The sequence below is a fragment of the Echiichthys vipera genome, assembly GCF_963691815.1.
Source record: "Echiichthys vipera genome assembly, chromosome: 7".
Classification (NCBI taxonomy): Eukaryota; Metazoa; Chordata; class Actinopteri; order Perciformes; family Trachinidae; genus Echiichthys; species Echiichthys vipera.
In genome coordinates this window covers 14,569,765-14,596,198 of record NC_139832.1, presented here as the reverse complement: position 1 = coordinate 14,596,198, position 26,434 = coordinate 14,569,765, and the positions used below count along the sequence as shown (strand labels likewise).

At 39.3% G+C, this 26,434-nt stretch overlaps 3 protein-coding genes across 4 annotated transcripts; 2 read left to right on the top strand and 1 right to left on the bottom strand.

Annotated features, from left to right (window-relative positions):
- Positions 1-382: 382 nt before the first annotated feature.
- Positions 383-14,012, top strand: prtgb (protogenin homolog b (Gallus gallus); the record flags this gene model as incomplete). The annotated part of the gene is given in 20 exon segments (XM_083917300.1): positions 383-449; positions 1,269-1,568; positions 4,532-4,676; positions 4,834-4,967; positions 5,058-5,354; positions 5,567-5,726; positions 5,840-5,915; positions 5,919-6,087; positions 6,736-6,900; positions 7,130-7,435; positions 8,312-8,497; positions 10,363-10,458; positions 10,565-10,751; positions 10,997-11,124; positions 11,269-11,439; positions 12,010-12,192; positions 12,857-12,980; positions 13,099-13,234; positions 13,395-13,502; positions 13,599-14,012. Coding segments are annotated over 20 exon segments (3,552 nt in total).
- A 3,683-nt stretch (positions 14,013-17,695) lies between these two features.
- Positions 17,696-20,481, top strand: rsl24d1 (ribosomal L24 domain containing 1). Its single transcript, XM_083917148.1, has 6 exons — positions 17,696-17,824; positions 19,083-19,196; positions 19,274-19,346; positions 19,435-19,498; positions 19,667-19,752; positions 20,070-20,481. Exons 1-6 carry the CDS (start codon positions 17,744-17,746, stop codon positions 20,144-20,146), a joined length of 495 nt encoding a protein of 164 aa, XP_083773274.1. The 5' UTR covers positions 17,696-17,743; the 3' UTR covers positions 20,147-20,481.
- Positions 20,482-22,524: 2,043 nt separating this feature from the next.
- Positions 22,525-24,647, bottom strand: LOC310949503 (cAMP-regulated phosphoprotein 19-like). 2 transcript variants are annotated; one of them, XM_083916976.1, is made up of 3 exons: positions 24,519-24,647; positions 23,738-23,896; positions 22,525-23,651 (listed from the first exon to the last, which is right to left on the bottom strand). In XM_083916976.1, the coding sequence occupies exons 1-3, from the start codon at positions 24,561-24,563 to the stop codon at positions 23,481-23,483; spliced, it is 375 nt and encodes a 124-aa protein (XP_083773102.1). In that variant the 5' UTR covers positions 24,564-24,647; the 3' UTR covers positions 22,525-23,480. The 2 variants fall into 2 exon arrangements, with proteins under 2 accessions (XP_083773102.1, XP_083773103.1); XM_083916977.1 differs by having other exon boundaries at positions 23,738-23,860.
- Between the last annotated feature and the right edge of the window lie 1,787 nt (positions 24,648-26,434).

The window sequence follows — 26,434 nt, the reverse complement described above, 5'->3', positions numbered from 1 at the left end:
AATGTTTCCTTTTTTTATTTAGGAGATCATAAGTACCACCAGGGAGAGCTTGAGTACCACCATTGGTACAAGTACCACAGTTTGAGAACCAGTGGTCTAGAAGGTATCACCACCTCTGATCATAACATCCTCCTGTGAAGATGCAATGAATTACATTTTTCCTTTTTTGTGACAGTTGCATCCCGGGATTTAAACCCCTGGGGGCCCTAGACCTTTGAGACACACTTGCTTCTGGCCTGTGCTGTCTGCGCATGCGTGCGACACCCGAGTGGAGCCGTCGGTCCTGGGCTGCAGGCAGAAGTGATTTTGGGGACGGACGGGCAGCAGCACGCAGGACAGCGGCGGTTCGCGGTGTTGGAAAATGATTCAAAAATCCGGATAAATGGCGAAGTTTAAGATGAAGGATTACCAGCACTGTCTGCTTTTTGTTTTGTTTCTTCCTTTATCAAGTAAGTGTGTTGTTTTTGTTGTGTTTTTAGTGTGCTGACCTGATATATGGTCCGTGCGCACATTTGATGGCATCATGTTAACTGCTTATAACATTAGATAGACTAATTATTCTTCCTGAAACAGATGTATGTAACTATTTCATTAAAAGACAACGTTGTTTTGTGAACTACGTTGACAAAGAGGAAATAACCATGTTAAACTCTACCTGAATAACGTTATTACGTTTTTTATTAGTCGTTTCTCTGTCATTAATGCCAGTTAACTCTATTCGGATGCTACGAACTTCATGTCTTATACTTTTGATAAATAGATAGATCTTTATAGTCATTGCATGTTATTAAACGAAACTCTGTTGGAGCAATCCAGTTTAGAGCATTAAAAACAATTAAGTAAATAGGATATCACATTTATACACATGGACCAGTGCACACACGCACACACAAGACCAAGCACATCTCACCTATACTCATGCTACACATTCATTCCAATAAAACTTTTAAATATATAGGTAATACATGAGAAAATGGCAATGAAATATGACACTTGTTATAGTTTATTGTTGCACAGGGTCCATTATATTATGGAAGCAGATGTTAAAGCATCATAGGCTACATCAGTGTATGTTGCATGGGTAACCAGTCTAATACAGCTTGTTTTATTATTTTTCACCTTTCTGTTTGCTCCCTTTATTGTTTTCTCTAGTATCAATAGTTTCTTGTGATATTACATAATATACATTATTATTGCACAGCTGTAGTCTTCCATTGCATAGAAACAGAACCACCTTTTTGCTAATGTTCCCCTTCTTTTCCTTTTAGGTGTTATATGTTTCAGTGAGTTGTCCTTCATCACAGAGCCCAGTGATGTTACATTACTACCAAAGGACCCTGCCGTCTTGGACTGTCAGGCTCACGGGCTACCTCCGGTCACCATCAAGTGGCTGAAGAATGGAGTTCGGTTGGCAGAAAGTGAGCACATACACTTTCTGCCCAACGGCTCCTTGTACATACCAAAAATAAAGCATACCAAGGAGGATTCAGATGAAGGATTCTACCAGTGCCTCTCCCAGAACAAATATGGAGCTATCCTAAGCCAAAGATCACGCCTGACTATCGCAAGTAAGTATGGAGCTCAGAGTGGATGGGATTCTCTGGAGCTAACAGGGACTTTTTTCCTGTTTTCCACTGCTGTGACCAAGATTAGGATGGGTTAAACTTGTCAGTGATATCCACTTTGTAGTGTCAACATCCAGGCAACAGAATGGCAAGTTCATGGGGTATTAACCTGGAGATGGGAAGCAGATGTACCCCACCCGCTCCTTTTTTTCTTTTCTGAGGAAAAACCTTTAAAGTCTGAGTTTTTATGTTATTGGAAGTTGTTCAGACTTGGTCATGCTCAAGTTTAAAGCTGTCTGTCCAGTTATGGGATCATTTTAAGAGGCAGTTAAAGTTAGATGGAGAGTCAATCTAAAAGCTCATAAAAACTCAATAAACAGGCAGCTCTGAGTCTGAGTACACTATCTTTTCCCTGTTTTGAGGAAACGTTAACACTTAAGAAAGTACCCAGAAAACTTTGACAAATAATGAAAAATTAGCCTTTTCTATCTTATGTTAGTAGGATGGTATTGTCACTGCAGCCTGTGACCCTGTGTAATTGCTGAATGGTCTGCTACACAGAGGAATCTCTGAAAGGCTATTTGCCTTTTAGCCTTTGTGTGGAGTAACCCGGACCGCCCCAGAAGAAAAGGCTAGGTTTTCAGGGCATTTGTTTGTCCACATATCAGTGGACATGGCAGCTGTGGCTATTCAATAGGCCTGGTCTACCATGGACACTTTTCACAGGTATTAGAAAGGATATCCCATGACTGGTGTCATGGAAACTAGCATGGCCTTCTGAAATATACTGATTTTGACATTGACACTGAGGATGGACAGTTTTGAGCAATATGTCCCAGTACTCAACGGTACAAAACACTGAGGATCTAGATACACTTATCACACAGGAAGAATTTATTAATATAGAATTGCAAATTGGAAATCAAATCCCATAGTCTTTTGGAAACACCAACTCTACTCTGACAATTTTATTGTTATTGTTGTATATCTGTTAAAGGACAACAAAACAAAACACTGTTTACCCTTAAAAACCCTTAAATGTCAAGTTTGGCCTGGTGTCCAGCCTTTGTCAGTGAAAGGGTTAAGGTTTTCGGTCAGCTGTAGGCGGGGAGTGGAGGATGGGCCTCCTCTGTGCTCCCCTTCTGCCCAGAGGTCCTGAGGGTCAGGGGTCAGCAGGGAAAGGCTTTGTGATGTCACAGGCCTGCTCTGCCTGGGCTGCCCTGCTGTTCTTTCTCTCAGCCCACAATTCCTTTCACTGGGTCTGTCCCTCTGTTGCCCTGTCAAGCAGAGCCCTTTTGTAAAAGAAAGGCCAGTTTGGCATGTGATTGAACGGGACACATATATTTGTGAATAGTGATGATCCGTTCAAAACATGTTTACATTCAGGAAGTATTTTCCAAGTGATAACATGACTACATCACTAGTCTCAGCACCTCTTGGATTTACAGAGTATGTCACATATCTACCATATATTTCTTAAAACATTTGCATTATAGGTACTTATTTGCTTTGCTGTTATAATGTAATACTACTACTGTAGCATTTAATATAAGATATAAACAATATACTAATCATAAGGTTCTCTTTTGTAGACTAATGGTGAACTGACTTCGATATGGCTCCCAGTTACGGCAAAAATTGAATGGACAGGGGGTTGAAGTGAACTTTGACCTCTTTTGAGAAACCTTTGTGCTGTTTGACCTAGACATTGATTTGTGCTTTACAACAGAGGTGACCATATTAGCGGATCAGTCTGTGCAGGCCACACCCACCATCTACATTACTAATCCCAGCATGGGTGAAGACGGTCCACCGTTATCTCCCAGTGGAGAGAAACAACATATTGTTTCTAACTTCCTATCAGATGCTAAGGGCTTTTCATGATGCTCACCAGTCAGCCATGTTGTCTGGATACAGAATAGGTGGATCATTCCAGACTTTGTGGTAATATTGACCATTGGAAGATAATTAGATGTATTTTGGCTAAACCTACTGCAATTTCAGAAGAATAATCCACCAACAAACCCTAAAGGATCATTCTTACTGACCCTGGTTTAGGCTAACCCTGTAATGTACTTCACTTAAACAGGGTTGTCAGTTTATTTGTGTAATATTGATGAGATTAGGTTTCAAATTAAAGGATTGCTCTTTCATTTGGATTTCACCAAAGCTCTGGATTAAAATGTGGAGCTTCAGTGGGAGAAGAGGGTATTGATTTGCTTTAACATGATATTGACTTCCTTCCTATGAGTGAGGGGGGAGGGAGAGAGTTTTCGCCTTAATGAGTGAAGGTCATTGGTCATATCTTACAGACTATTCTGGAGACACATACAGATTGGGGCTTGTTTATATATGGCGATTATTTAAAGGTCTTTTAAATACACATAAACAGAATGTGACTCAGCAACCTGATCACAGTCATTGATCATTTTTAAAGCAAGAATATTTATACTTAATCAGTGTCTACATAGCAAGGTCTAAGCAGAACATTTATAAAGCTGTAAAATATGTGCAACTAGAGTCTGACTAAATAGCATTTTTTGCCTTAATGTAGTGGGACATCCCTGACTTCTGGAAGAATTAGTTTTTCTTCTATATTTCAACATAATATCATATTTGTATAGTCATAATGGTTGCTGGTAATCCTTTCTTATGCAAAGTGAATTGATTAGTTGTTTTTTATCTATACCAGTGCATCATTCACTGTCATTCTTCAATTGATCCATTGATTGGCCCAGCTGGTCAGTATGGGACCTGATGGCTCATCTGCACACGAGCCAAATCATGGTGTTTTACAAAGATCCTTTCATACAATCAGTCAACATCCATTAAAGACAGGGCTTTTGCAAGTGACAAACACAATTAAAAAACACTGAGAGAGAATAAAGCTAATAAATTAGGTTTAACTTGAAATATTCTGCTGCTGATTCTTCCGGCCTTGAGTGATAATTATTTTTTTTCCACAGGTATCTCAGAATTTGTGTTTCATCCTGTGCCTATGGTGGTGACTGAGGCCTCAGTGGCACGATTCTCCTGTGCTGTTACCTCCAGCCCTCCTGCCACCATCACCTGGGAGCACAACCAAAGCACATTACCGCTACGAACAGACAGGTGCCTGCAGACATGCCTTGGGTCATAGACACCATTATACACTATCCATATAGTCCAATTGCTTTGTTGACAACATGTATTTGGCAGCTCCCAAATTATGTTGCAGTCCACATTTACCCTCTAGATTGACACTAATGTTATTGTTGTGTGTTTCCAGAATAACGGTTTTGCCAAACGGAGTCCTTCAGATCCACAATGTTCAACTGGAAGATGCGGGACAGTATCGATGTGTGGCAACTAACATCGGTAGCCGTTTCAAGAGTAAAGAGGCCATGCTGACGGTCAACCAAGGTACATGGACTGCATTAACTGGATTTTAGGAATGAGCATTAAAGTTCATATAGGGAATGTATTTTTTAATATTTTCCTTTTCTTGTGAAGGTGCACGCTCTAAACCACGTCAGAGGCCCAGAATCATTGCTGGACCTCAGAATGTCACGGTTTCTCTTCACCAAACTGTGGTGCTGGAGTGTGTTGCCACAGGCAATCCCTGGCCCATCATCTCCTGGAGCCGTGCTGACAGTAAACCCATTGATGTGTACAATGCCAAAGTGCTGGGAAATGGGAACCTGGTTATTACTGATGTCAATTCCAAGCACAGTGGAGTCTACCTCTGCAGGGCCACCACCCCTGGAACCCGCAACTACACTATTGCTGCAGCCAACATCACAGTTCTAGGTACAGTATAACTATTCATGGTTCTCAGACCACATCTCCTTCCCTCTTCTTATATTCCATATGCCTTAACACAGGAAAAGCTTTTGCAGACTAGTATATTCAGATAATAATCCATGCCTGCTTATAAATAATGTGTTAGTTGCATGATGCTCCACATACGTATAAACAATAGACTGTGTTTTCATCAGTTTTCTCTTACACCTCTGTTTCAGTGCCACCATCCATTGTCGAGAGGCCTGAAAGCCAGACCCGTCCAAGAGCAGGCACTGCCCGGTTTATGTGCCAAGCAGAAGGAGTGCCCCTGCCACGCATCAGCTGGTTAAAGAATGGAGAAGAGGTTCACTTAAATGGAAGGATTAAGATGTACAACAGGTATTGTAACCATACTCTACTAAGTACTGTGTAAGAAACCTGCCTTGATTGAATACAATTGTATTTATTTTATGTTAGTACTGGTTGTTAATATTTTGTTCCATTTTTCACAGTAAATTGGTGATTACCCAGATCATCCCTGAGGATGATGCCATCTATCAGTGCATGGCAGAGAGTGAACAGGGTTCTTAGCTGTCCTTGGCTCGCCTTATTGTAGTCATGTCTGAGGACCGGCCCAGTGCACCAAGAAATATCCATGCTGAGACCATCTCAAGCTCTGCTATCTTACTGGCCTGGGAGAGACCTCTCTACAATGCAGACAAAGTCATTGCCTACTCCATCCATTATATGAAGGCAGAAGGTGAGCCCAAGTAGATGAACCAGTTAATTCTGTTTAAGGTTTTTCATTTGCGCTTACAAACAGTAGTGTGTGTGGGAGGGATGAAGGTGTGAAAAGATACAAGATGGCAGTCCAACCACAATATGCTATCACACTCTTTCACATGTGATCAACTTTCTTTGGTGAAGGCCATCTGTTGTTGCTGCTCGGAGCAGAGGTCAAGGAGGACTCCGAATGGCAACTTCACTGAAATAACAACAGGCTTAGCCAGTCCATTGTCTGCTGCCCGGGTCATTCTGCTTGCAGTTAAAGGGACAGGATATCTTTTTAAAAGCCTCACAGCCTTGCAAACCAGTAACAGGAGATATTTCACTTTAATCATTGAATTGACAGTTAGGTAACTCCATTAAGTCAAACCTGCCTATGTAGTAAACAGATTTTTCGATGTCTAATTAGGTTTGCTTTAAGAGGCCTGGAGGCAGTTATGTGGCTGTGCCTTGCGTTACACATGTTTACAGAAAAGATGAGTGACATTCTGAAACTACCAGCATCGAGCCTCTCAAAACACTGACTGTTTATATGGTTCCTGTCTCACAACCTTCAAGTCTCTTCTTCTTTGGATGATTTTAACCTATTTCCTAACCTACTTTACCATCTGTTCCATGTCAGGTCTAAACAACGAAGAATACCAAGTTGTTATTGGCAACGACACAACCAGTTATATCTTAGATGACCTTGAGCCGGCTCGAAATTACAGCTTTTACGTCGTGGCTTATATGCCAATGGGAGCCAGTCGTATGTCCGACCAAGTCAGTCAACATACCCTGGAGGATGGTAAGCATAGAGCATTGAGACTCCCAACATTCCTTGCAATAAATCACTCTGGTGGTTAAGCTAACATGCATGCAAGTGATGTGTGTACAGAGCACATTTTGAGTGGAAAATAAGGGGGATGGGCATTCTTTTGTGAGCACAATTTTCTACTGCCATCGTGTTTGTGTTCTGAAGAACCCCATCACCACATCAGAGCCAAGTATATACTTATATCTATGTCTTTCCGCAGTGCCTTTGCGTACCCCAGAGCTAAGTCTCACCAGCCAGAGCCCCACAGATATTCAGGTGAGCTGGCAGCCGCTGCCGGCCAAGTTGAGCCGTGGTCGGTTGTCTGCGTTGAGACTTTCCTATCGTACAGCTGCGGACAGCACTGTCTCCTCTGTGGAGATACCTCAGAACAGTACTGAATATGTGCTGGAGGGTCTGCAGCCTGATACCATCTACCTGCTCCGCATGGCTGCAGCCACCCGTGTGGGCTGGTGCGAGCCTTCTGCGTGGACCTCGCACCGTACACCCAAGACCTCCAGCGGCAAAGGTAAACCTGCAAAAGGCTGAAAAGAAAATGATGTAAAGCTGTACCTCACTATGCAATCTCATCACATACATATGTGTATATATATACAGTAGCAATTTTGTTTGCTTAATTTTTGCATGTGTGACTAAAACATGCATGTTTGGATTTATTCTAAAATATAAAATCAGGCGTCTTCAGCCGAGTAAGAAGCAAACAAGTTCATGCTATAGAGAGAATCATGTGGTGCCAAACTTGTTACTGCCTATACTTTAGCTTTTGTTACATCGCTGTTTTGCTGCTCTTAGAATACCAGGGGGATCACTAGAGCTCATGCAGAGTGGCTGGCTTATGACTAGAGTTTGCTCTTGTAGCATTGTCCCACAGTCTTTGTGTTGGTTACCCAGGCACCTTTGCCCTTCGCTGTCAGTGATGTTAGAGTGGCCTCAGTCACGGGTCATAAAGAGAGGGCCTCAGGCATCTATGTGGGGAAAAGAATAGCCTTCTTTTCATGGCCTGATGTGTTGGGGGAGGCTGTTTGTCCACCAAAGCTGGACTTTGTTTTCAAAGTTTGGTTATACTATATTTAAATGATGTAGAGCAGCACAGCCAGCAGAATTGTACCTCTGTTTTGTTTGCGAGGAAAGTTAAAAGATGAATGCTAGTGAATGAACAGTCTTCCAAAAATGGTATGTGTATTGGTGCATCTTCTTCCAACATGCAGCTTAATTTATAACTCTGCCACACCCATACCATTGTGTCGATGAGATGAGATCTTCCATCCAACCTCTTTTCTACACCCGGTGTCCTGTTGTTTTTTTGTTAAGTCTTCCTTTGTGCTCAGCAATATTTTCAATATGAGCGTGTATTGATTTCATGTCTGCCGTCTCTGCCTCATAGTGCCTTCAGCCCCTGTTCTTCAACTTGAGCCGATTAACTGCACCTCCATTGTGGCACGCTGGCAAAACTCCCCACAATCTGTGGCTGTCCAGGGTTACCAGCTGTGTTACCACGAGGAAGGCCAACCAGGGCAGCCCATCATCCAGCTGCAGCCTCAAGCCTATACCTACACCATCAGTGGCCTTGGTGAGTGATGCGGAGAGTGGAGTGGATGGAAAACATATAGCATGTATATTTTACTTTGTTAGTGCATTTCTAACATCTAGCCTGTGAAATCGGTGTAGAGACAACAGAGAGTGACCGATGGGTTCTCACTCAAAAGGGTCCCAATTTAATTCAGTGGGCAGTTAGAAGCTACATTTGCATTTTCACCCCACGTCCTGATCAATATGGGCTGACCCCTCTTGCCTAACCAGTAGCCCCCTCCAGTCTGGCTGCAGTATTGTGTGAGAGCAGGCTCCCAGGGTTAGAGGTCAGTATCCAGATGTCCCTCCCACCACCGTTTCCCATCCCGCGGCTTGCATAATTACCCCTGGCCATTGTGTTCTATCGAGGGCCAGACCTGCCCTGTAAGACCCTGGCCACTACCCCCTTTAGCTGGACACTGAAACAGACAAACAAAGACCCCTGGGATTGGTCAAAGCTGGACCGAGCCACTGACCTCTAGCCGTGAGACAGCAGTCCTGGACTAGGACCCTGCCCCCAATGGTCATCTGTGCTGTCCATGTAAATAGCCCACAGCAATCTATATGCAGTATGAACCAGGGCTAAAGTGATCAAAACTCTTGACGACCTCATCTTGTCTGATGTAAGTCTACAAGCGCAGTGCGCTTCCGATGCAGTTCCTACCCAAAAATGTTATATATCAATGGGTTGTTTGTTAACTGGTTTTAATTAAATGTTTTTGTAATAATAACTCTCTGGATATATAAAAACCCTTCAGTATGATTCTATATTAATAATCACACAAGCTGCTGTTATTGGTTTCATAATCCATAATGTATCTGATCTCAGTATATGTCCTGTTTTGGAGCCGTGTTTTTTTCTGTCCATTGCTCCAAGTTTAAGGCTAAAGCACAAGGCCAGTAGGAAAAATGAGAAAGGGGGAACAAAAGGGGCCCAGCTCCTCTCCCACAGTCCTGCGCCCAGATTCCTTCTGTTCTATCTTGGCCTGACCTGGTGACCCCAGGCAACCCACCCCCCAGTCCCATGGGCCTAGGATCCCAGCAGCTGAACACTGCCCCTGGCCCAGCCCCCACAGCAGGCCTGGACACACCGCCTTCACTGGTCAATACCCATAAGCTGACCTTTCACACTGGAGGCATAAAACAAATGTTAACACTCCCTAGGAGCTAATGCAATGGTAGTGTTTTAAGTTAAATATTTTAACTTAGGTTGAATAACAGAAAACAGAAAAACAAACTCTTTCCCAGACCTCAGTGATCTTTCTGATACTTGATACAGCTTTTATGTCCCATAATTACTTACTTATTGAGTTTTATCTCATCTCACCTTCATTGTTCCCCTCAAATTTTGTGATGTGTTTGTTGTATTGTGTTATAAAATCTAGCGCTGCCGATTTTAGTTATTAAATCTTTATAGGCTTCCAAAAGGGAAAGACAGTGACATGGGATCATTTTCATAGAGCTTATTGATCATGTCACCCTATTTACTGGGCCTGGGGGCTGGTTGATCTTTCTCATGCTCCTTACACGTGACAACACATGATAAATGAGATGTTGGGGTGACTCAGGTGACCATGCATTGTCCGTGCATGGGGAATGACCTACAAACGTCCCCTCCTGCAGCTACTTTCAATGTGCCTGCCGTTTTAAAAAAAATGAATGTGGCTTTATTTGTCAACCATCACTTTTGGTATTTTAATGGTGATATTTTAGGTCTGGCATTAACCTGTGTTTAGGCCCTATTGGACTATTCATTTGAAAAAAAAGGCTGCGCTGTAAAAATTATTGTAATTTCACGTTGACCAGTCTTCAGTTTTAGAAACAATGGATATCAATGACTAAAATGTGTAATTTATTATATTCCAGATCCAAGGAGAAAGTATCATGTCAAGATTCTGGCTGTCAGTCAAGCTGGAGAGGGCTATCAGACAGACCAAACAGTTAGTACTCCGGGATGTGTGTGTAAGTACATTGTTTTTATTAGACATTTACACTTTAAAATGGAATAACATCCTTTTCACAAAATACGTAATGTGACAAAAATATGAATTTTGTTTGCATTATTCAGCGGCTCGAGACCAACTGGCAGCCGCCCCTCCGCCTCCAGACCATGTGACTGTCTTGGCCAACAACTCATCTGCAGTGTCTCTGCGCTGGGGCCGTCCTGCTTTCCCCTCTGGAAAAACTGTTAGCTATACAGTCCGTTGTACACCTGTGGGCACCCACAATGCCTCTTCTATACGCTACCTACAAACGTAAGCCGAGAACCCCCAAAACTTCAGTATTTTACCTCTGGCCTGATGAATACAGCCTCCAAAAAGTCTATTGGTTTGATTGTTTGAGTGTAAACATTATATTTCACTGCATCTTTGTGTGTGCAGATATGGCCCTTGCGCTTTTTATGATTGGCTTACCCTACAGTTTAACATGTTATACAGTCAGTAGCTCTGGATTATTGTCTGCCAAATGCCCATAATGTATGAATGTTGTCTGTCCACAGTACCAGACAGAGTGTGATGGTTCGGAATCTGCATTCAAACACTCGCTATGAGTTTGTTGTGCGTCTCCACATGGACCAGATGTCGAGTCCCTGGAGTTCTGTTGTTTACCATCAGACTCTGCCAGCAGGTAATACATCAGTCTTTTTTTCATGACTATGTTGCTGTATCTATTTTCTCTACTGTCTGGACTCATATCAGATAATTCCATACCTCTCAGTAAATTTCTCAGCAAGTGTTGTTTATAGTGAATGTGATTTCTCTCTGTGTGCAGCACCTAGCCAACCACCTGCAGGAGTGCGAGTAACTCTGATCGAGGATGACACTGCTCTTGTGTCCTGGCGGGAGCCCACAGAGCCAAATGTTGTGGTTACACACTATACCATCCTGTACGCTTCCCAGAAAGCCTGGATGGCTGGACGCTGGCAAATATTGCAGAGGGAGGGTGAGTAGTAGACTAGATGACATTATCTGTGTCGGTGATGCAGAAAGTATTGTTTGAGGAAATGTGTCACCTATGGCGATCACATTGCAGTTTCAGAAAGATATAAAATATCAGAATATCAGAGAGATAGTTAAAACCATGAAGCACAGTAAGTGAGTGCTGTAGGGCAATTTTTAAACATAGAGAAAAATTGTTTCCAGAAAACATTTCAATATATATAAATACCCTGTTTAATGTGTTAAAGTGAGTTGTGTATATACTGTATATACTTTTATATCTACTTATATTTATATATCTGTACATAGTCAAATGTTTATGTTCACCTTTGTTCATCTTTTTTTCCCTTGTTTTTAGCTTTATGTCTATGTCTAAGCTGGGGTCAAATTCCTTTAACTTGTTCAAACTTAATTGACCATTAAAGCGGATTCTGATTCTGAGATGTACCTGCCAGTGTGCAGGGAGCTTTAAAGAAGATAAATGCTGTAAACAGTTATTCAACAGCATTTAGTGCACCAGTCTCAGTATTCTGCATTTCTAATCCTTCATGTGTGTTTCTGCTATTGTTTACAGGAAGTCACACAATGGCCCTGCTGGAGAAGTTGGAGGCAGGAAATGTCTACCTGGTGAAAATCTCGGCCTCAAACCAGGTCGGTGACGGGCCTTTCTCTGACATCGTGGAGCTGGCACTGAAGCACGGGAACACCCACCGCAGCAAGAATCCCAGGCACTCTGACAACTTCCCAGATACAACAGGTAAGCATCATCAAACAAGTTTATAGTTTATAAGTTTATAAGTTTATAATTGTATTACAGTAAAGCTATACTTTTGAGTTAGTGTTCTTAGCTCTAAATGAAATGATGGGTTGGGTTTCTCTCAGGCCGTAATGTAATGTTAGGGTCCTGATCTGTGTATCTTTTGTTTACTAAAGTGCATTTTTTCTGTAAGGTCATACATTTTTACACCATATGGATTCATAATCATTAGTGAAAATGTTCTATAGAGAGGGAATGAAATTTCCTCTCTGGTAGGAAACAAACCACTAGGAGGCGTAGGTCAGCAACACTTCAAAGCCATATTAATAAATAAACCTAAAGGTTGGTATGTGTAGAAATAATAAAGCATAGAGTTTTGGATTAATACATTTTTTTCTTTAATTACTTATTTATTCATATTTAAGGTAGGAATATGGAGAAGTTCATTTTTTTGCTGATGAACACATAGTGTACTTTTTAATGTTGAATTGCAAACAACAATAGATGAATGTGAAGGTTTGTTAAACAGCAGTTTCTAGGCTGAGAGTATTAACTTCAGTTTTCCATCAGCGTTATCCCTCCTCTGTAAATACATTTTCTCTAAACAATTGTACCTAGTTTGTGTAATAATTTCCCATCTGAAACACTGTTGTTTATTTTCCAGTGTTCTCTGATGGCCTCTACCACATAGACCAGAGGTCTATGACAGGGATCATTGTTGGTGTGTGCATCGCCTTGGCCTGTATTGTTATGTGTGCTGTGATCCTCATCAGTAAGGGCAGACCAAGGTATCAATTATATTTATTTGCATCAGAAATAAACTGTTAACAATTATATTATAAAACATAAACAATTTGTTTTTTTCTGACGTGTTATTTCTTGTTATTCTCTTTGTATGACTAATAGTAAATCCTCCAGTCAGAAAGTCATTGCTGTTGGAGCTGCTGAAGGTCCACATGGTTTGTCTCTGCCCAGTGAACATCATACAGAGAATGTTGAGGCCCTTATCCCCATGATAAGTCACCCCTTCCTAGATACCAAGGTGAGACAAACAAAACAGTGGGAATGGTCTTCTGATGATGATTCTTCTAGTTTCGTAAATAGAATTTTTGGATTCACAGTTGCGTGTCCGATGTTCAAAATAGCACAGGGCCATAAAAAAAATGTTTTGTATTTCTCATATATTTTCTCATTTGGTCCAGGGTGAATCCAATATGGTCATAAATAAGGCCGGTCCAGTCAGCAGCAACAGTCAAAGCAAGAGGTGGCTGCTCTTCAAGAGGGACATCAGGAATCCAACTGAAAGTGATGTAAGAGATGCAACTTTATTCTGGTCGATCAGCCTTCTCTTTCAGTCAGATTTATTTTTTATCTTAATTTCAATGTTGCCTTGTCTATCTCATTAGGCTGAGAGGAGAGCCAGCTTGTATGAGCCTGGGAAAACGGTTTTGAGGTATGAGGAGCATTTAGGTTCAGCGCCCCTGCCACCTTCGTCGCGGGAGATCATCTACGGACCTTATCACTCGGAGAGCTCTCACACCAGTGAGGGCAGCCAAGAGACGGGAGACTCTGGACACTACTCCAACGAAGAAAGCAACGAGGAGATGAGCAATCCTTCGACCAGCCAAAGCTCCAGACCTGAATCTTTTGGGCCGGACGATGGTACCACTGACGCTGACCTGAAGCAGTCTTTTGTAGTGGAAAACGAGGAGATGCTGAGCCATCCCCTACATTACTCTGCCTCTGACGCTGCCCGGTTCTGCTGCACCTCAGAGGGCTCTCATCCTGCCCCGCACACGTCCCAAGCAGTCGGCTCCTGACACCACCCGGCCTAGATCTGCTCACCAGCAGCTGAAGCTACTCCACGTCTACCTCGTTTTGCTACCTGAGTTTGCCCCTTAGCTTATTTCCTGAGGCACAGAGGGATCAGGAAGCCAGCTGCTGCGATGGACGAAATGTGTTTTTGCTTCGGATCTACCTCAGGATTTTGTATGAATGTTTGTTATAACATTTCTTTTTTTTTTTACTTTCTACATGTTTGTCTGTTTGGTGTTGTCTGTCCTAAACCAAAGCTCACCCATGATGAATGTTAAAAAGAATGTCAAAATGTACTGTGATACATTATTATATACATTATATTTAATTACTTTCCACTGGAGCAGAAGGTGTAGTTGGGCCCTTTTGACTGATTATCTACCTCTATGTTCTGTTATTATGTATACATTACTACCTCCTTTTCATCACATATTGTGCAGTATTCTCTCAGACTCAGGAGACAAGGTGAAAACATTTCATTGCCATGTCTTGGGGCAAGAGGTCCCTTATTTTTTAAATTCTCTAAACTTTCATTTTCACGGTTGAAAGAGCTTTTGTTTCACATTGTTTGTCTTTGAATGATGTATGTTGTGTGAAAAACAAGTGCATTAGATATGGTCGGACTATTTGAGCTTTATCGTACCATGTCGTTTGGTATTTCCAGTGCACTGAACTCAAAGCTTTAACATGGCCTTAATACCGAAAGGGCTTTGCATACTATAGAATATGAGATTCAAAGACGGGAGACATTGTACCCAAAGAGTTTTTGATAATACAATAGATATTCTAAGGCAACCAAAAATATAGAGAATATACATTAAGGGAGCGTTTGCCAAAATATTGTTATTGCCAATGATGTAAATTTCTCTTAGAATGGTGGTTTGAATGCTTTTCTCAGTGTAAATTTTCTTGATGCTTTATTCTGGTGAAAGCTTTAGCACAAGTCTCCCCGGCTTGTGTTCCATTTGCCTTCTAGACCATTGCTAAACGCGGCGATGATGCCGATGCTATTATCCAAAGAGTTGTCTCCTTCCTCAGATGGGTATGGCTTTTCATTCAGTCGGTCCTTGGTTCTATGAGGTGGAAATATTTGACACAAGACCAAAGATCCAGTCTGTCCTGCCAGTGATAGATGATGACATATATTCTTGGTTAAGAGAATCATCTGTTACCCTTACCCAATATATTGCTGTATGGGGAAGAATTCTCTGTCATTCTCCATAATATAGCATTTGTCCAGGTGTGACATTGAAGGATTCTGACTATCAAAATGGAAACCCTATGTGTGAAGAGCAACATAATCAATTTTTATATCTTTGTAATACAAATAATCCTAACCAAAGAAATTTGAAGTCTCTGTTATGTAGTGATTTTCTTTGGTTTGCATTTACATTATTTGCATTTAAATGTGATATAATTTCCAACGGTTTTGATTGCTAGAAAGGCTTCTTTTCTTTTTTTTAAAGCTTGAGATGTCGAACTGTTCTGCTGTCATTTTACCACCATGAGATTTTGCCTGAAAGATTCTTACATAGGTTACATTGGACATTTTTATTTTAGATTGTCTTTTTAGCATAATGTCGGAAACATTTCTCAATTTGAATGTGACATTTTACTAAATGAATAGGGCTGGTTTCAAGTTTAAAGTTCATCTGTGTAATGCATTAATATAAAAGGTGAATTTAAAGCCACAGATGATTTTGCTGACTGAACTCAGGTGCCAAATGTAGATTTCGTGTAGACTTAAATGTGAATATTTAAGTTATGTTTTTTTTATATTTCTGCTTTTGAATACCAAAATACATCTTTTAATCCAAAGTGCGCATCAAAACAAATTATTTTAAGTGCTGGAATGATGCAACAGACTTTTTTGATACTCAAGATGATCCCAAATACTAGATAATAAAATTCTTCTTGAAAAAATACATTTTGTGTTGCACTTTGTCTCCTTTGGTTTGTGTGTGTGTGTGTGTGTGTGTGTGTGTGTGTGTGTGTGTGTGTGTGTGTGTGTGTGTGTGTGTGTGTGTGTGTGTGTGTGTGTGTGTGTGTGTGTGTGTGTGTGTGTGTGTGTGTGTGTGTGTGTGTGTGTGTGTGTGTGTGTTTTAAATATTAATTGAAAAGTTAAGATAAGGTATATTTTGAATAACACTACTTATACTACACTACTAATACTATATGCAGTTATGGCATGAACGGCTTATTAAAAACAATAGTATAGACTATTGAAAACAATGAAACTCTGCCAGATGCTCAACACTGAGTGAAGATTTCATCATCTGATTGTCTGCTTACACGTTTTAAGCCATTTCACATGAAGAGAGATGGTTTCTTCTTGTCGGCCCACTCACCGTGTGGACATATACTGAGATATGTTTGACTCCATAATCAGTATAAAGTCACATGCGACATTTGAACTCCATGGTCACCATCTGTATGATAAACAAAAGAAGCAGGGCAGAACAGCTGTAAGAGCAACACTGCAGGGGTTTGTGTGGTAAAATATGGTGCCCTTAAGGGTTCAATATATTCAAGTAATAAGATATTATGATATAAATGATCATGAATAAAAAAAATAAGAAAAAGTGAAGTGGCAGGGATGTGTGAGAAATGCCATCATGAAAAAAAGCCAAAGTTTGTAAAGGGGCATATTTAGATAAATATCTCTAGACTGAAAGAAACATGAACTGCAATATAACTGTAAATACAAATTTAAAAAATAAAACAATAGTAATAGAGTTAAGTTATTCATCTATTTCGTAACTAACAGGTTCATTTATACTTTAAACCATTTATTTACATGGTATTTTGTTTCATAATGTCTTTTTTGTTTATACTGTATGTTTAAAATTAAACATGATGGGCCTATAAGTTTAGGAGAGAGTCAAAGTCCCACAGCTATTAACTATGTTTTGTTTTACATCAACGCCGAACTGATTCAAGAACATAACATTTTCTCCCACCATACTCATCAACCCTCAGTGCAAGTGGAACTTTTTCAGCATGGTGAAGAAATGGTTTAAATGATTTTCTCAGTAATTTTAGCTACTTTTACTGCTAGTTACTTGTCACTTTATTTCCTTTATTTGTTTATTTTTTCCAAATTTCTTTATTGAATTTTCTGCAGACAGGCAAAAAAAGTACAACAGCTGCATACTGCATCAGAGCGTCAAAGTGAAAAATAAAAAGGAAAAAACACTGCAGCATGAATCCCACTATCCCTCCCAACAACCCATGTCAGAGTAGTCACAGTAATTAAATAACATATAACATAAGTATATAACTAAGGTGTAGTGAGCAGTTCCTTTTAACTATTTAATTGTTTGGTATTATTTTTTATTTTAATTAAAAATTCTATAAGCACTGTTTTCTTGTTTACCCTCTATTAATATACATGTTTCATGTTTAATGCTCTTAATGGTTGTCATCTCCTTTTGATGTTTTTAATGTAAAGCTATTTCAGCTGCATTTTGTATGAAAGGTGCTCTAAAAAATTAAGATTATTATTATTATTATTATTATTATTATCATTATTATTATTATTATTATTATTATTATTATTATTATTATTATTATTAGTCATTTACAGCCGCTGAAGTTAAGACCGTAAACTTCATGTGTGAGGCAGAAGATCCAGCAGGGGGCAGCACTTTGGCCCCGCTGCCGTTATTATCGCAGAAGAAGAGACGGGGCGGTCTTGTTATTATCGGCTGTAGCACGCAGCGTCTCTGCTGTGAAAATGCGCATCGAAAAGTGTTATTTCTGCTCGGGACCAGTGTACCCCGGGCATGGGGTGATGTTTGTGCGGAACGACTGCAAGGTATGAAACTGCCTTCCTGCCTGAATAATCCTGTAACTTCCCCAGAAGCTCGCGTTGGGACTGTCAGCTAGGTGGCTAACGTTAGCGTGCTAATGAAACGTGCTGTGTTCACTCACGTGGGCTCAAGGCAGGGTTTTAGACAGATTTTAAACAAGTCTAGGTGATAATTATTTAACTCCGTGTTGGGGGATTCACACCGTGGAGTTGAAGCACATAACGTTAATAACAATTTCCAAAAATGTAAGATCCATTCTACATTTGATAAAATCAGGTTGATGGACATTTAACTACCAGGGCCTCGGTCATCACGGCTTGTGGAGCAACAGCGCCCCCTGAAGTTTACCCACTGAACTGCAGCTTTATTGTATCTTTAAACCAAAGAGGTTGTTTACACTGGACCAGGGTCAGGGGGTCCTCTGGGGGTCCTCTGAGCTACTGCAGGGGTCCCACAATTTGTTTGATAATCTATCTAAAAAAAATAATTTTTCAGAAATATGTCTAAAAATAGACAACGTATTATTAGTAAAGATACATTTGTGAAAAAAAAAAAAATACATTTACACCTTTATAAGCCTACTGGCTTATAGGCAAGCTAGCCACGCACAGATACAATTGAGCTGAAGGATTCAATGTGCCTTCTAAATGTATGTTTAACATTAACATATGATGTTTAAATATATGAATACGTTAATAATGATTATTGTAATATCTTAATTTTGTATGCACCATAAAAAGCTGTGTGCTTAGATGTTAGGCCACTCTAGCTGTTAGGCCCAATTTAATATGCAACTCAATTTAATAAAATATTTGGAGTGGGGGGGGGGGGTCTCTGCTTCATCTCTCCCTCAGCGAAGGAGTCCTTGGCCTAAAAAAGGTTGAAGACTCCTGCTGTTGAAAACTTGCATGTATCCCCACAGTCATAGATCTGAAATTCTAAATTTAAAACTGCACTAATGTTGAAGACTTCAATTTTACTTGGCACCACTTGTGTTTTAACTCCTGACACAGTCACAGCATATATAAAACATGAGCTTCTACTACAAGGGTAGTATTCAAGGGCTGATCATTTCTTTCTCATCTTATTTACTTTGTGATGTAATTAAAGTATATACCTTATTTTAATTTAGTTATGTTTCAATAACCTACTAGTTTTATGGCTTACAGGTAGACGTGTTTATATCCATGAAAGTCCTGTGGTTTTATTTTGAGTGTAACCTCAGGTTTCTTGTTATTCTGTCCCTCTTTCAAACAAATGCAGGCATTCAGATTCTGCAGATCAAAATGCCATAGGAACTTCAAGAAGAAGCGTAACCCAAGAAAAACAAGATGGACCAAAGCATTCAGAAAGGCATCAGGAAAGGAGTTGACAGTGGTGAGTTGGTTTCTATAGAGTACTATCTCTGTGTCTTAATTTTGTTTTACTGATCCAACAAACTCCCTCTCTTTCAGGATAACGCCTTGGAGTTTGAGAAACGCAGAAACATACCTGTTAAATACAGCAGGGGTCTGTGGGACAAGACAGGTAATGTAGACATGTATTTTTCACATGTACGTAATGTGAAAATGTGACTTGAGTTCTGATCTTAAGATTTTGTGTTTGATTTGTACAGTGGAGGCAATGAAGAGAGTGGAAGAAATAAAACGGAAACGACAGGCGAGATTTATCATGAACAGGTGAGCAGGCCATTTTGCATCATTTGTTATGCTTGTCTTTCAGTTCATCTTTTTGGATGTACCATCTTATGTTAGACCTTTTTTATGGTACACCTTAAGTACAGTATTGACAGGATTTGGAAATCAATGTTTGCCTCACCTTTACTGCTTTTGTCTCCCCTTTTATAGATTAAAGAAGGGCAAACAGTTGGAGAAGGAAGAGGCCATCACCGAAGTGAAGAAAAATATTCACCTTATCAAAGCACCACATGCAGGTAGAGTCACCAAATAGCCAATTTTACACAAGGATCTTGTATAAGGAATTTGAAAAGCTGACACTTTTTAGTTTAGTTTTATTTAGCATATAAACAATATAAATCCCATAATAACAGAAGCGTACATGCAGTTACTTTTAGTTTTGCACACAGTACAGCACCCTTTTAGTACAATGACAATTCAGACCATACAAAATAATAAAAATAATTATTAAAATAAAAATCCATTTAGGGAAAAAACAAAATACTACATAATGAATGTAAATTAGATAAGTCTGATTTAAGCATTATTCAAATGTTGTCTTTTGTTTTTACAGGCAAAGCCAAACAATTGGAAGCCAAAATGGTGCAAAAGCTACAAGAGGACGTGGACATGGCAGATGAAGATAACTGATCTTAGACCCAAGGAGTTTTGTTTGTGTGATGACTCTCGTGAGCAAGTTGACCGTGTATACTATTGTCCTACTTTTTTTGGAATTAAAATTTCCAAATGGCTGATGATGGATGTAGTAATGCTACAGTTTTAAATGGCTGTACGAGGACGCAAAGCCTTGATCTAACAAAGATCTGCCTCCAAAGCAGCAACAATAGTTAACCACATACCTTCCAGTCATTTTTTTCCATTGTGGTTGTTTGGGCTATAACGAATTTACTCCACCATGTTGCATAGTAAAATGTATTACAGTAATGCACAAAATGTTAAAAGTTAATAAAAATTTACTAAACATCTTTTGGGAAATGTTATTTTGTTGTTTATTGTCTGTGACATTGTCCACTCAATAACCATAGCTAAATTAAAACCTGTGTTGGAGATTAGGAGGTTATGAAGGAGACTTTACTTTAGTTTTACATTGGGATTTTTTTCTGATAAACCCTTAATTTCTGATGGTCAGTGTGTTAGTATGAAGACCGATATGGTTTAGGGGAAAGTTGCTGTACTTCCCTACACTGCACGCATGATGTATGCGGATGCCTCATTGACTGGGATTCATCTTAGACTTAGACTCTTCTGTATTGAGTAGTCTGTTGACTATACAGACTTCTCTGTATTGATCCCTTTGGGATGACTCCCACAAGGAAATTAAGTTTTCCAGCTGCTTACATAAAACACAAAAAAAAATACTTGGCTAAATAAATACAGAAAGTATTAAAAAAAAATAAAAGCAGTAAGCAATAAGCTCTTAGTCAAATATATATATGAGGTAGATGTAAGAATACCGGTCAAATAGAATTCAAGGAAAATTAAATTAGATAAATTAAATGTAGAGGAAATGTATAAGATAACATATGTATAACTATATGACAGAAATGAGCAGCAAGATTAAATTATTGCACTTAAAAGGTGGATAAAGTTATTGCACCAAAAAGAAGTGTCCAGGTATGTATGAGTAGATTATTAATTGCACATTGAGTGGCTCCCACTCCTTCCCTCCTGTCCTCTTTATTTCCTCCTCCCCCTAAGTAAGGATGTGAGGATGATGGCCTGAGGGACAAAGTAGTTCTTGAGCCTGTTGGTCCTACACTTGGGCAGGAGCAGCCTTCCACCGAACAGGCTCCTCTGGGTGTGGCTGACAGTGTGCAGGGGGTGGCTGGCATTGTCCATAATGTCCAGCAGTTTGTCCAGTGTCCTCTCTGCCACCGTCACCAGTGAGTCCAGTTCCATGCCGACTACAGAGCCGGCCCGCCTAATCAGTTTATCCAGTCTGGAGGTGTCCTTGGATATGCTGCCCCCCCCCAGCCCACCAGAGTGTAGAAGAGGACACTGGTGACCACAGACTGGTAGAACATCCACAGCAGTTTGCTGCAGATGTTGAATGACCAGTCTCCTCAGGAAGTACAACCTGCTTTGTGTCTTCCTGTACAGTGGGTTGTCCAGTCCAGTTTGTTGTCCAGCCACAGCCATCTTTCTAACCTATTAAGTCAAACCACTTACCTCCCATTCTATACCGATGTGGTAAACAAACTAAATATGATATATTTGTAAGTAGAGGCATGATGTCTGATCTTCTAATACAATTGTTTTTTGACTTGTGTGAAAAGAAAGTCAAGTAGGCCTTTACCACCATGACAGCAAGTGGACTAACTTACATTAAATAGTTGATTAGATTAATAGACTATTTTCAATTAAGACAAAAAATAAAAGCAGTCTTATATCTTTCAGGCCCAAATACAATTTTCTTTTAAAGTTTCCTACCAATTACTCAGGAAATAATTCAGATTATAAATTGTGAGTGTTTCATTGAGACAATGGTGAGTCTATGGAAAGCCTTCAACAAGAATTTCGATTGTATTTGAGTTTTTACTTTACTACTACTAGAGTTTAGACTCCCACACTAGTATATTGAGTATTTTACTTCCACAATAAAATAGTAAATAACCAAGGCATTAATCATATGACATGGTAAGTAGGTGCATACTACATATGTATATTTGCTCTTGCTTCTACATTTTCACTTTGCAATTATTCAAGTATGCATTGTGGTAACCTTGTGCTGTAATATATTCCATTACTTACCAAAAAATACCTTAATGGGAGAATTCAATATTTTAATATCAATAAAAATAAGTAAAATACACAAACCAATATTCCTAAAATATCCTGGATTTTTATACCACCCCCACTGATGGATGAAAACATTTTTTCCTTAGGCTTTTCCTTGAGTACAACATAAATTGGGCCCATTTTAGTGTGTGTAGTTTTAGTAACATTTGAATGAATAACAAAATAAACACAAGGGACAAATTGAATTGAATAAGTGTACTGATAAGATATTATGCAAAACTATTTTATTTACAAAACAAATGGCACAGTGTGACTGCACAGTATAAGCACATGCACACTCCAGACATGTCATGAGAGTTTCTTTCCATAAAATCCTAAGTGATTCCAGTCAGACAGTGACAGACATTTCAGGCAAAATTCTTAACTAAGATTCTCACTGAGGGAGCAAATATTGCTCAAGAGGAACGACGGTTCGTTACTTTTAAGGCCATTTTAGAGGTCAGGATGAGATGGAGACCAGCAGCAAGTCCTTGCAAACCAATGTCACTAAAATGAATTAAAATACAACTGGCTAGTTTGTGAGATCTAATCATCAGTACTTTGAAAGCGTAGAATCAAACAGCTTTACAGAGAGAGAGAGGGAGGGACACAAGCAATCAAGTATTAGAAAATAAAAAGCAGGATTATATCACTTTTGACCATTTAAACAAACATGCCTCCATTTGAGCAGTTAAAAACCGTTGCAAACGGAAAGGCATCTCTGTAAATTACGCTTCTAGTTCACACATACATCAATGCAAACGGTCTGTGGTCATAACTCCTAAGTATTTTTTTTATCTCTGTAATTATCAGTAACATGGTGGAACAAGATTCCTCTGCGCAGCTTCTCTAAGACAATTTGTATGGAGGCATATATCCTTAAAAGTGAAAATATTATGTGGGAATAAGACAGCATTAACTTCCCTTCATATTTATAATAATTTTATAACCAAATCACCATCCGTCTTTTTTTATAGTCTTGAAAAACATTTTCAGCAACTAGTTTTTGGTGGTTTTAACTTACTGACAACTCAGTGCCTGACAATTGCCGTTTTTTCTCAAGAAGGTGGCTTGTTACACAACTTGTTCTTAGAGAGAATACATACAAATGTGAAAAATGAACAGCATGTAGCTTTGAAGTGGGGGTTGGAATGGTAACAAAAACCGTTAACAGACATAAAACCCATCAACCAGCCAGTTTGCTAGCGACAATTGAAGTCTTTCTTTGAGGCAAGTCCTGAGGTGTTGGGATGTGCCCCCCTGTGATCTCAGTCTTCTCCGTTGGGGCTGATGGCAACTGCTTATTCTTCATTTTTGCTTTGGCCATGTTGTAGTCACCAGAATCAAAATACTTCGGCTGGAAAACAAGATAAAAAGTGAGTATAATGGAGAGACTGGTATTTATTAAAGGAGGGGCCAAGATTAACAAGGAATGAAACGCACCCCCTTCTGAAGTCTTTTTCTGAGTAAGTCTGAGCCTCCAGGCTTGGCTCCCAGATTCGGATACCTGGCCTTCAGTTTGGCCTCCTCTGCTTTCTCTGGACTGACGACTTTGTCCTCCATTTCCTGAAGTACAGTGTGTGTATAACCAAGCTCAGATGACTTGTTGGGAGGAACACATGATACTAACAGTGATTAAAGAAACAGCAGCAGCAGTTACAGCTAGTATGGCAATAATAAGAGCACACAATTAGCGCCATTTACCTGCCAAATGCTAATTAAATATGCAAAAGCTAGGAGATTTGCTTCACCCACTAGCCAAAACAGCAATGGTTATCTATTGAGTGGCTGGTAACATCTGAACATTCATTAGACATTTGGCCACTGTACGAAAAAAGTTAATGTTGCACCCTAGCTATAATGTATACTAAACAATACGCAGGCGTCGCCATGAGGGACAACTTCAACTGATGTTTGCACCAACGTTAGCATTAATCTTGACTTAGCATGTTTAGCTACAGTGTTAATCAATTTCCGCTACGCCCCAAATCCATTTGCAATTGACGTGGCCACCTAATTTACTCATCTGCGTCTCGTGTTGCTTAACCAATAAACGCTAGGAGCTAATTAGCTAATAACATGACGGCAGCATCATTCTTGACATTAGCTCAGAGCAGCTACAGGCTAGCATGCGGCTAGCCGTCTGCTAATTTATGCTACCAGACTCGACGTGTTAGCACCTCAAGATAACGAGTTAAATTGTCAGTTCGTCGATTCAGTTTACCTGCTGTTCCTCCGAAGGCTTCGTTCCGTCAACCTCCTCGGACATAGCTGTGTTGAATCCCTGCTTTGCTCGCAGAAGTGCGGTAGAAACGTTTCCCGTTTAACCAGATCTACTGGAAGATGAAAGGTGGTTCTGGGAGCGACGAGGCGGGTGAACAGCGGCAGCCTGTCCAGCAACAGGCCACTTAATCGATGCCTGAGATGCGGATGAGGCAGACACATAAACCACACAGTCTACGTTATGAATGAATTAATTGAGGCTTTATTTCGAAGATGTGAATAAAACAATAATAATACAATAGAAGCTAAAGGAACAATAACACAATATTAACTTAATATGTCCGAAAAGGAATAGGAAGAAGTAGCATATTGAGCCTCAATATGTTGCTTCTTCCTATTCCTTTACAAATAGTCATAATGGAGGACTAAGCATGACTTAAGTCTCAATAAATACATAAATAAATCAATAAATAAATGTATAAATAAATACAGTAATAAATAAATACAGTAATACATAAATAAATTCAGAAATATAGAACTATTATATACATCAAATGAATGAATAAATGCAGAAATACAGAACTATAATTTATAGTAAATGAAATAATGTATAAATAAATAAATACAGGAATAATAAATAAATACAGGGATACATAAATAAATGCAGACATTAATGAATAAATGCAGAAATACAGAACTATAATATATAGTGAAAAAATGTATGAATAAATACAGAAATACATAAAGAAATGCAGAAATGCAGAACTATAATATAAAGTAAATGAAAACATAAATGCTGAAATAAATCAAACAACAAATCAATGCTTTACGGTTATTTCTACATTTTTATACACCTACATTTGTTTATTTCTGTGTTCATATGTTAATGAGGCAGGAGGTCCCATTTATTCATGCATTAGTTTATTTCTGTATTTATTTATTTATTCCTGTATTTTTTTATTTATTCATTAGTCATGTTTATGCCTCCATAATGACACTTATTTAACCCTACCCCCTTTCCACTACTATATAATAATAATTATAATGAATGGCTTCATATTTATCATATCTTATTTTTACACTTTTCAATTTGGTACGGATGTATATATGCACACACCACAAAAAGAAAACATATACATTTATATACGTATTCAGAAAATGAATAATTTAAATAAACAAATAAATATCACCTGGTCAAAATACTCCGTCTTCCTCCCTGTACCTTGTGAAACCCATATTTTTGTAATCGTTTTTAAACGTGGTCATGCATGGACATTGCTTTAACGGATCTATTAATCTGTTCCAGTTTCACTCCACATATATAACACATGATGTTTTAAATCATCATTTATTATTACATTAATCTCTCAAGCGCCCGACAGTTGTTTTAAATGTAATATAAAAAAACAGTATATAAACATATATAAATCGTTTTTAGCTGGATAAAATTTATGAGTTCAAAGAAAATGTATTTCACTTTATTAGTTATTAGGCCTTATTCCATGCTGACACCACTCAGTCTTTTTTCTTTAACTTTATTTGCATATTTTCACAACTATCATTATACAAACATTGTAGAACGTTTCGGCATCATACTTGACAATGAAAAAAAGGAATAACCCCACTCAGCCCTTTCTTCTCAGGTGGTTTAGTTTAGTTTTCACGGGCGCCTCTCTGCCTCTCAGCATGCGCATATACAGCCGCCATCTTGTGTCGGGGTTTCAAGGGCCGTTGAACCGCGCTTCTTTGAAGGTCAGAACCAGAGAAGATGCCTCATATGGCTATAGTAACGAACGAACAAAGACGACAAAGGATAAAATAATAACTTTTCATAGGTACAATTTTATTTTGTTATCTTTTATTTTACGAACGTTTGTTACGAACTCTCTCTCCAACAACAGAGCAAGAATTTGATGA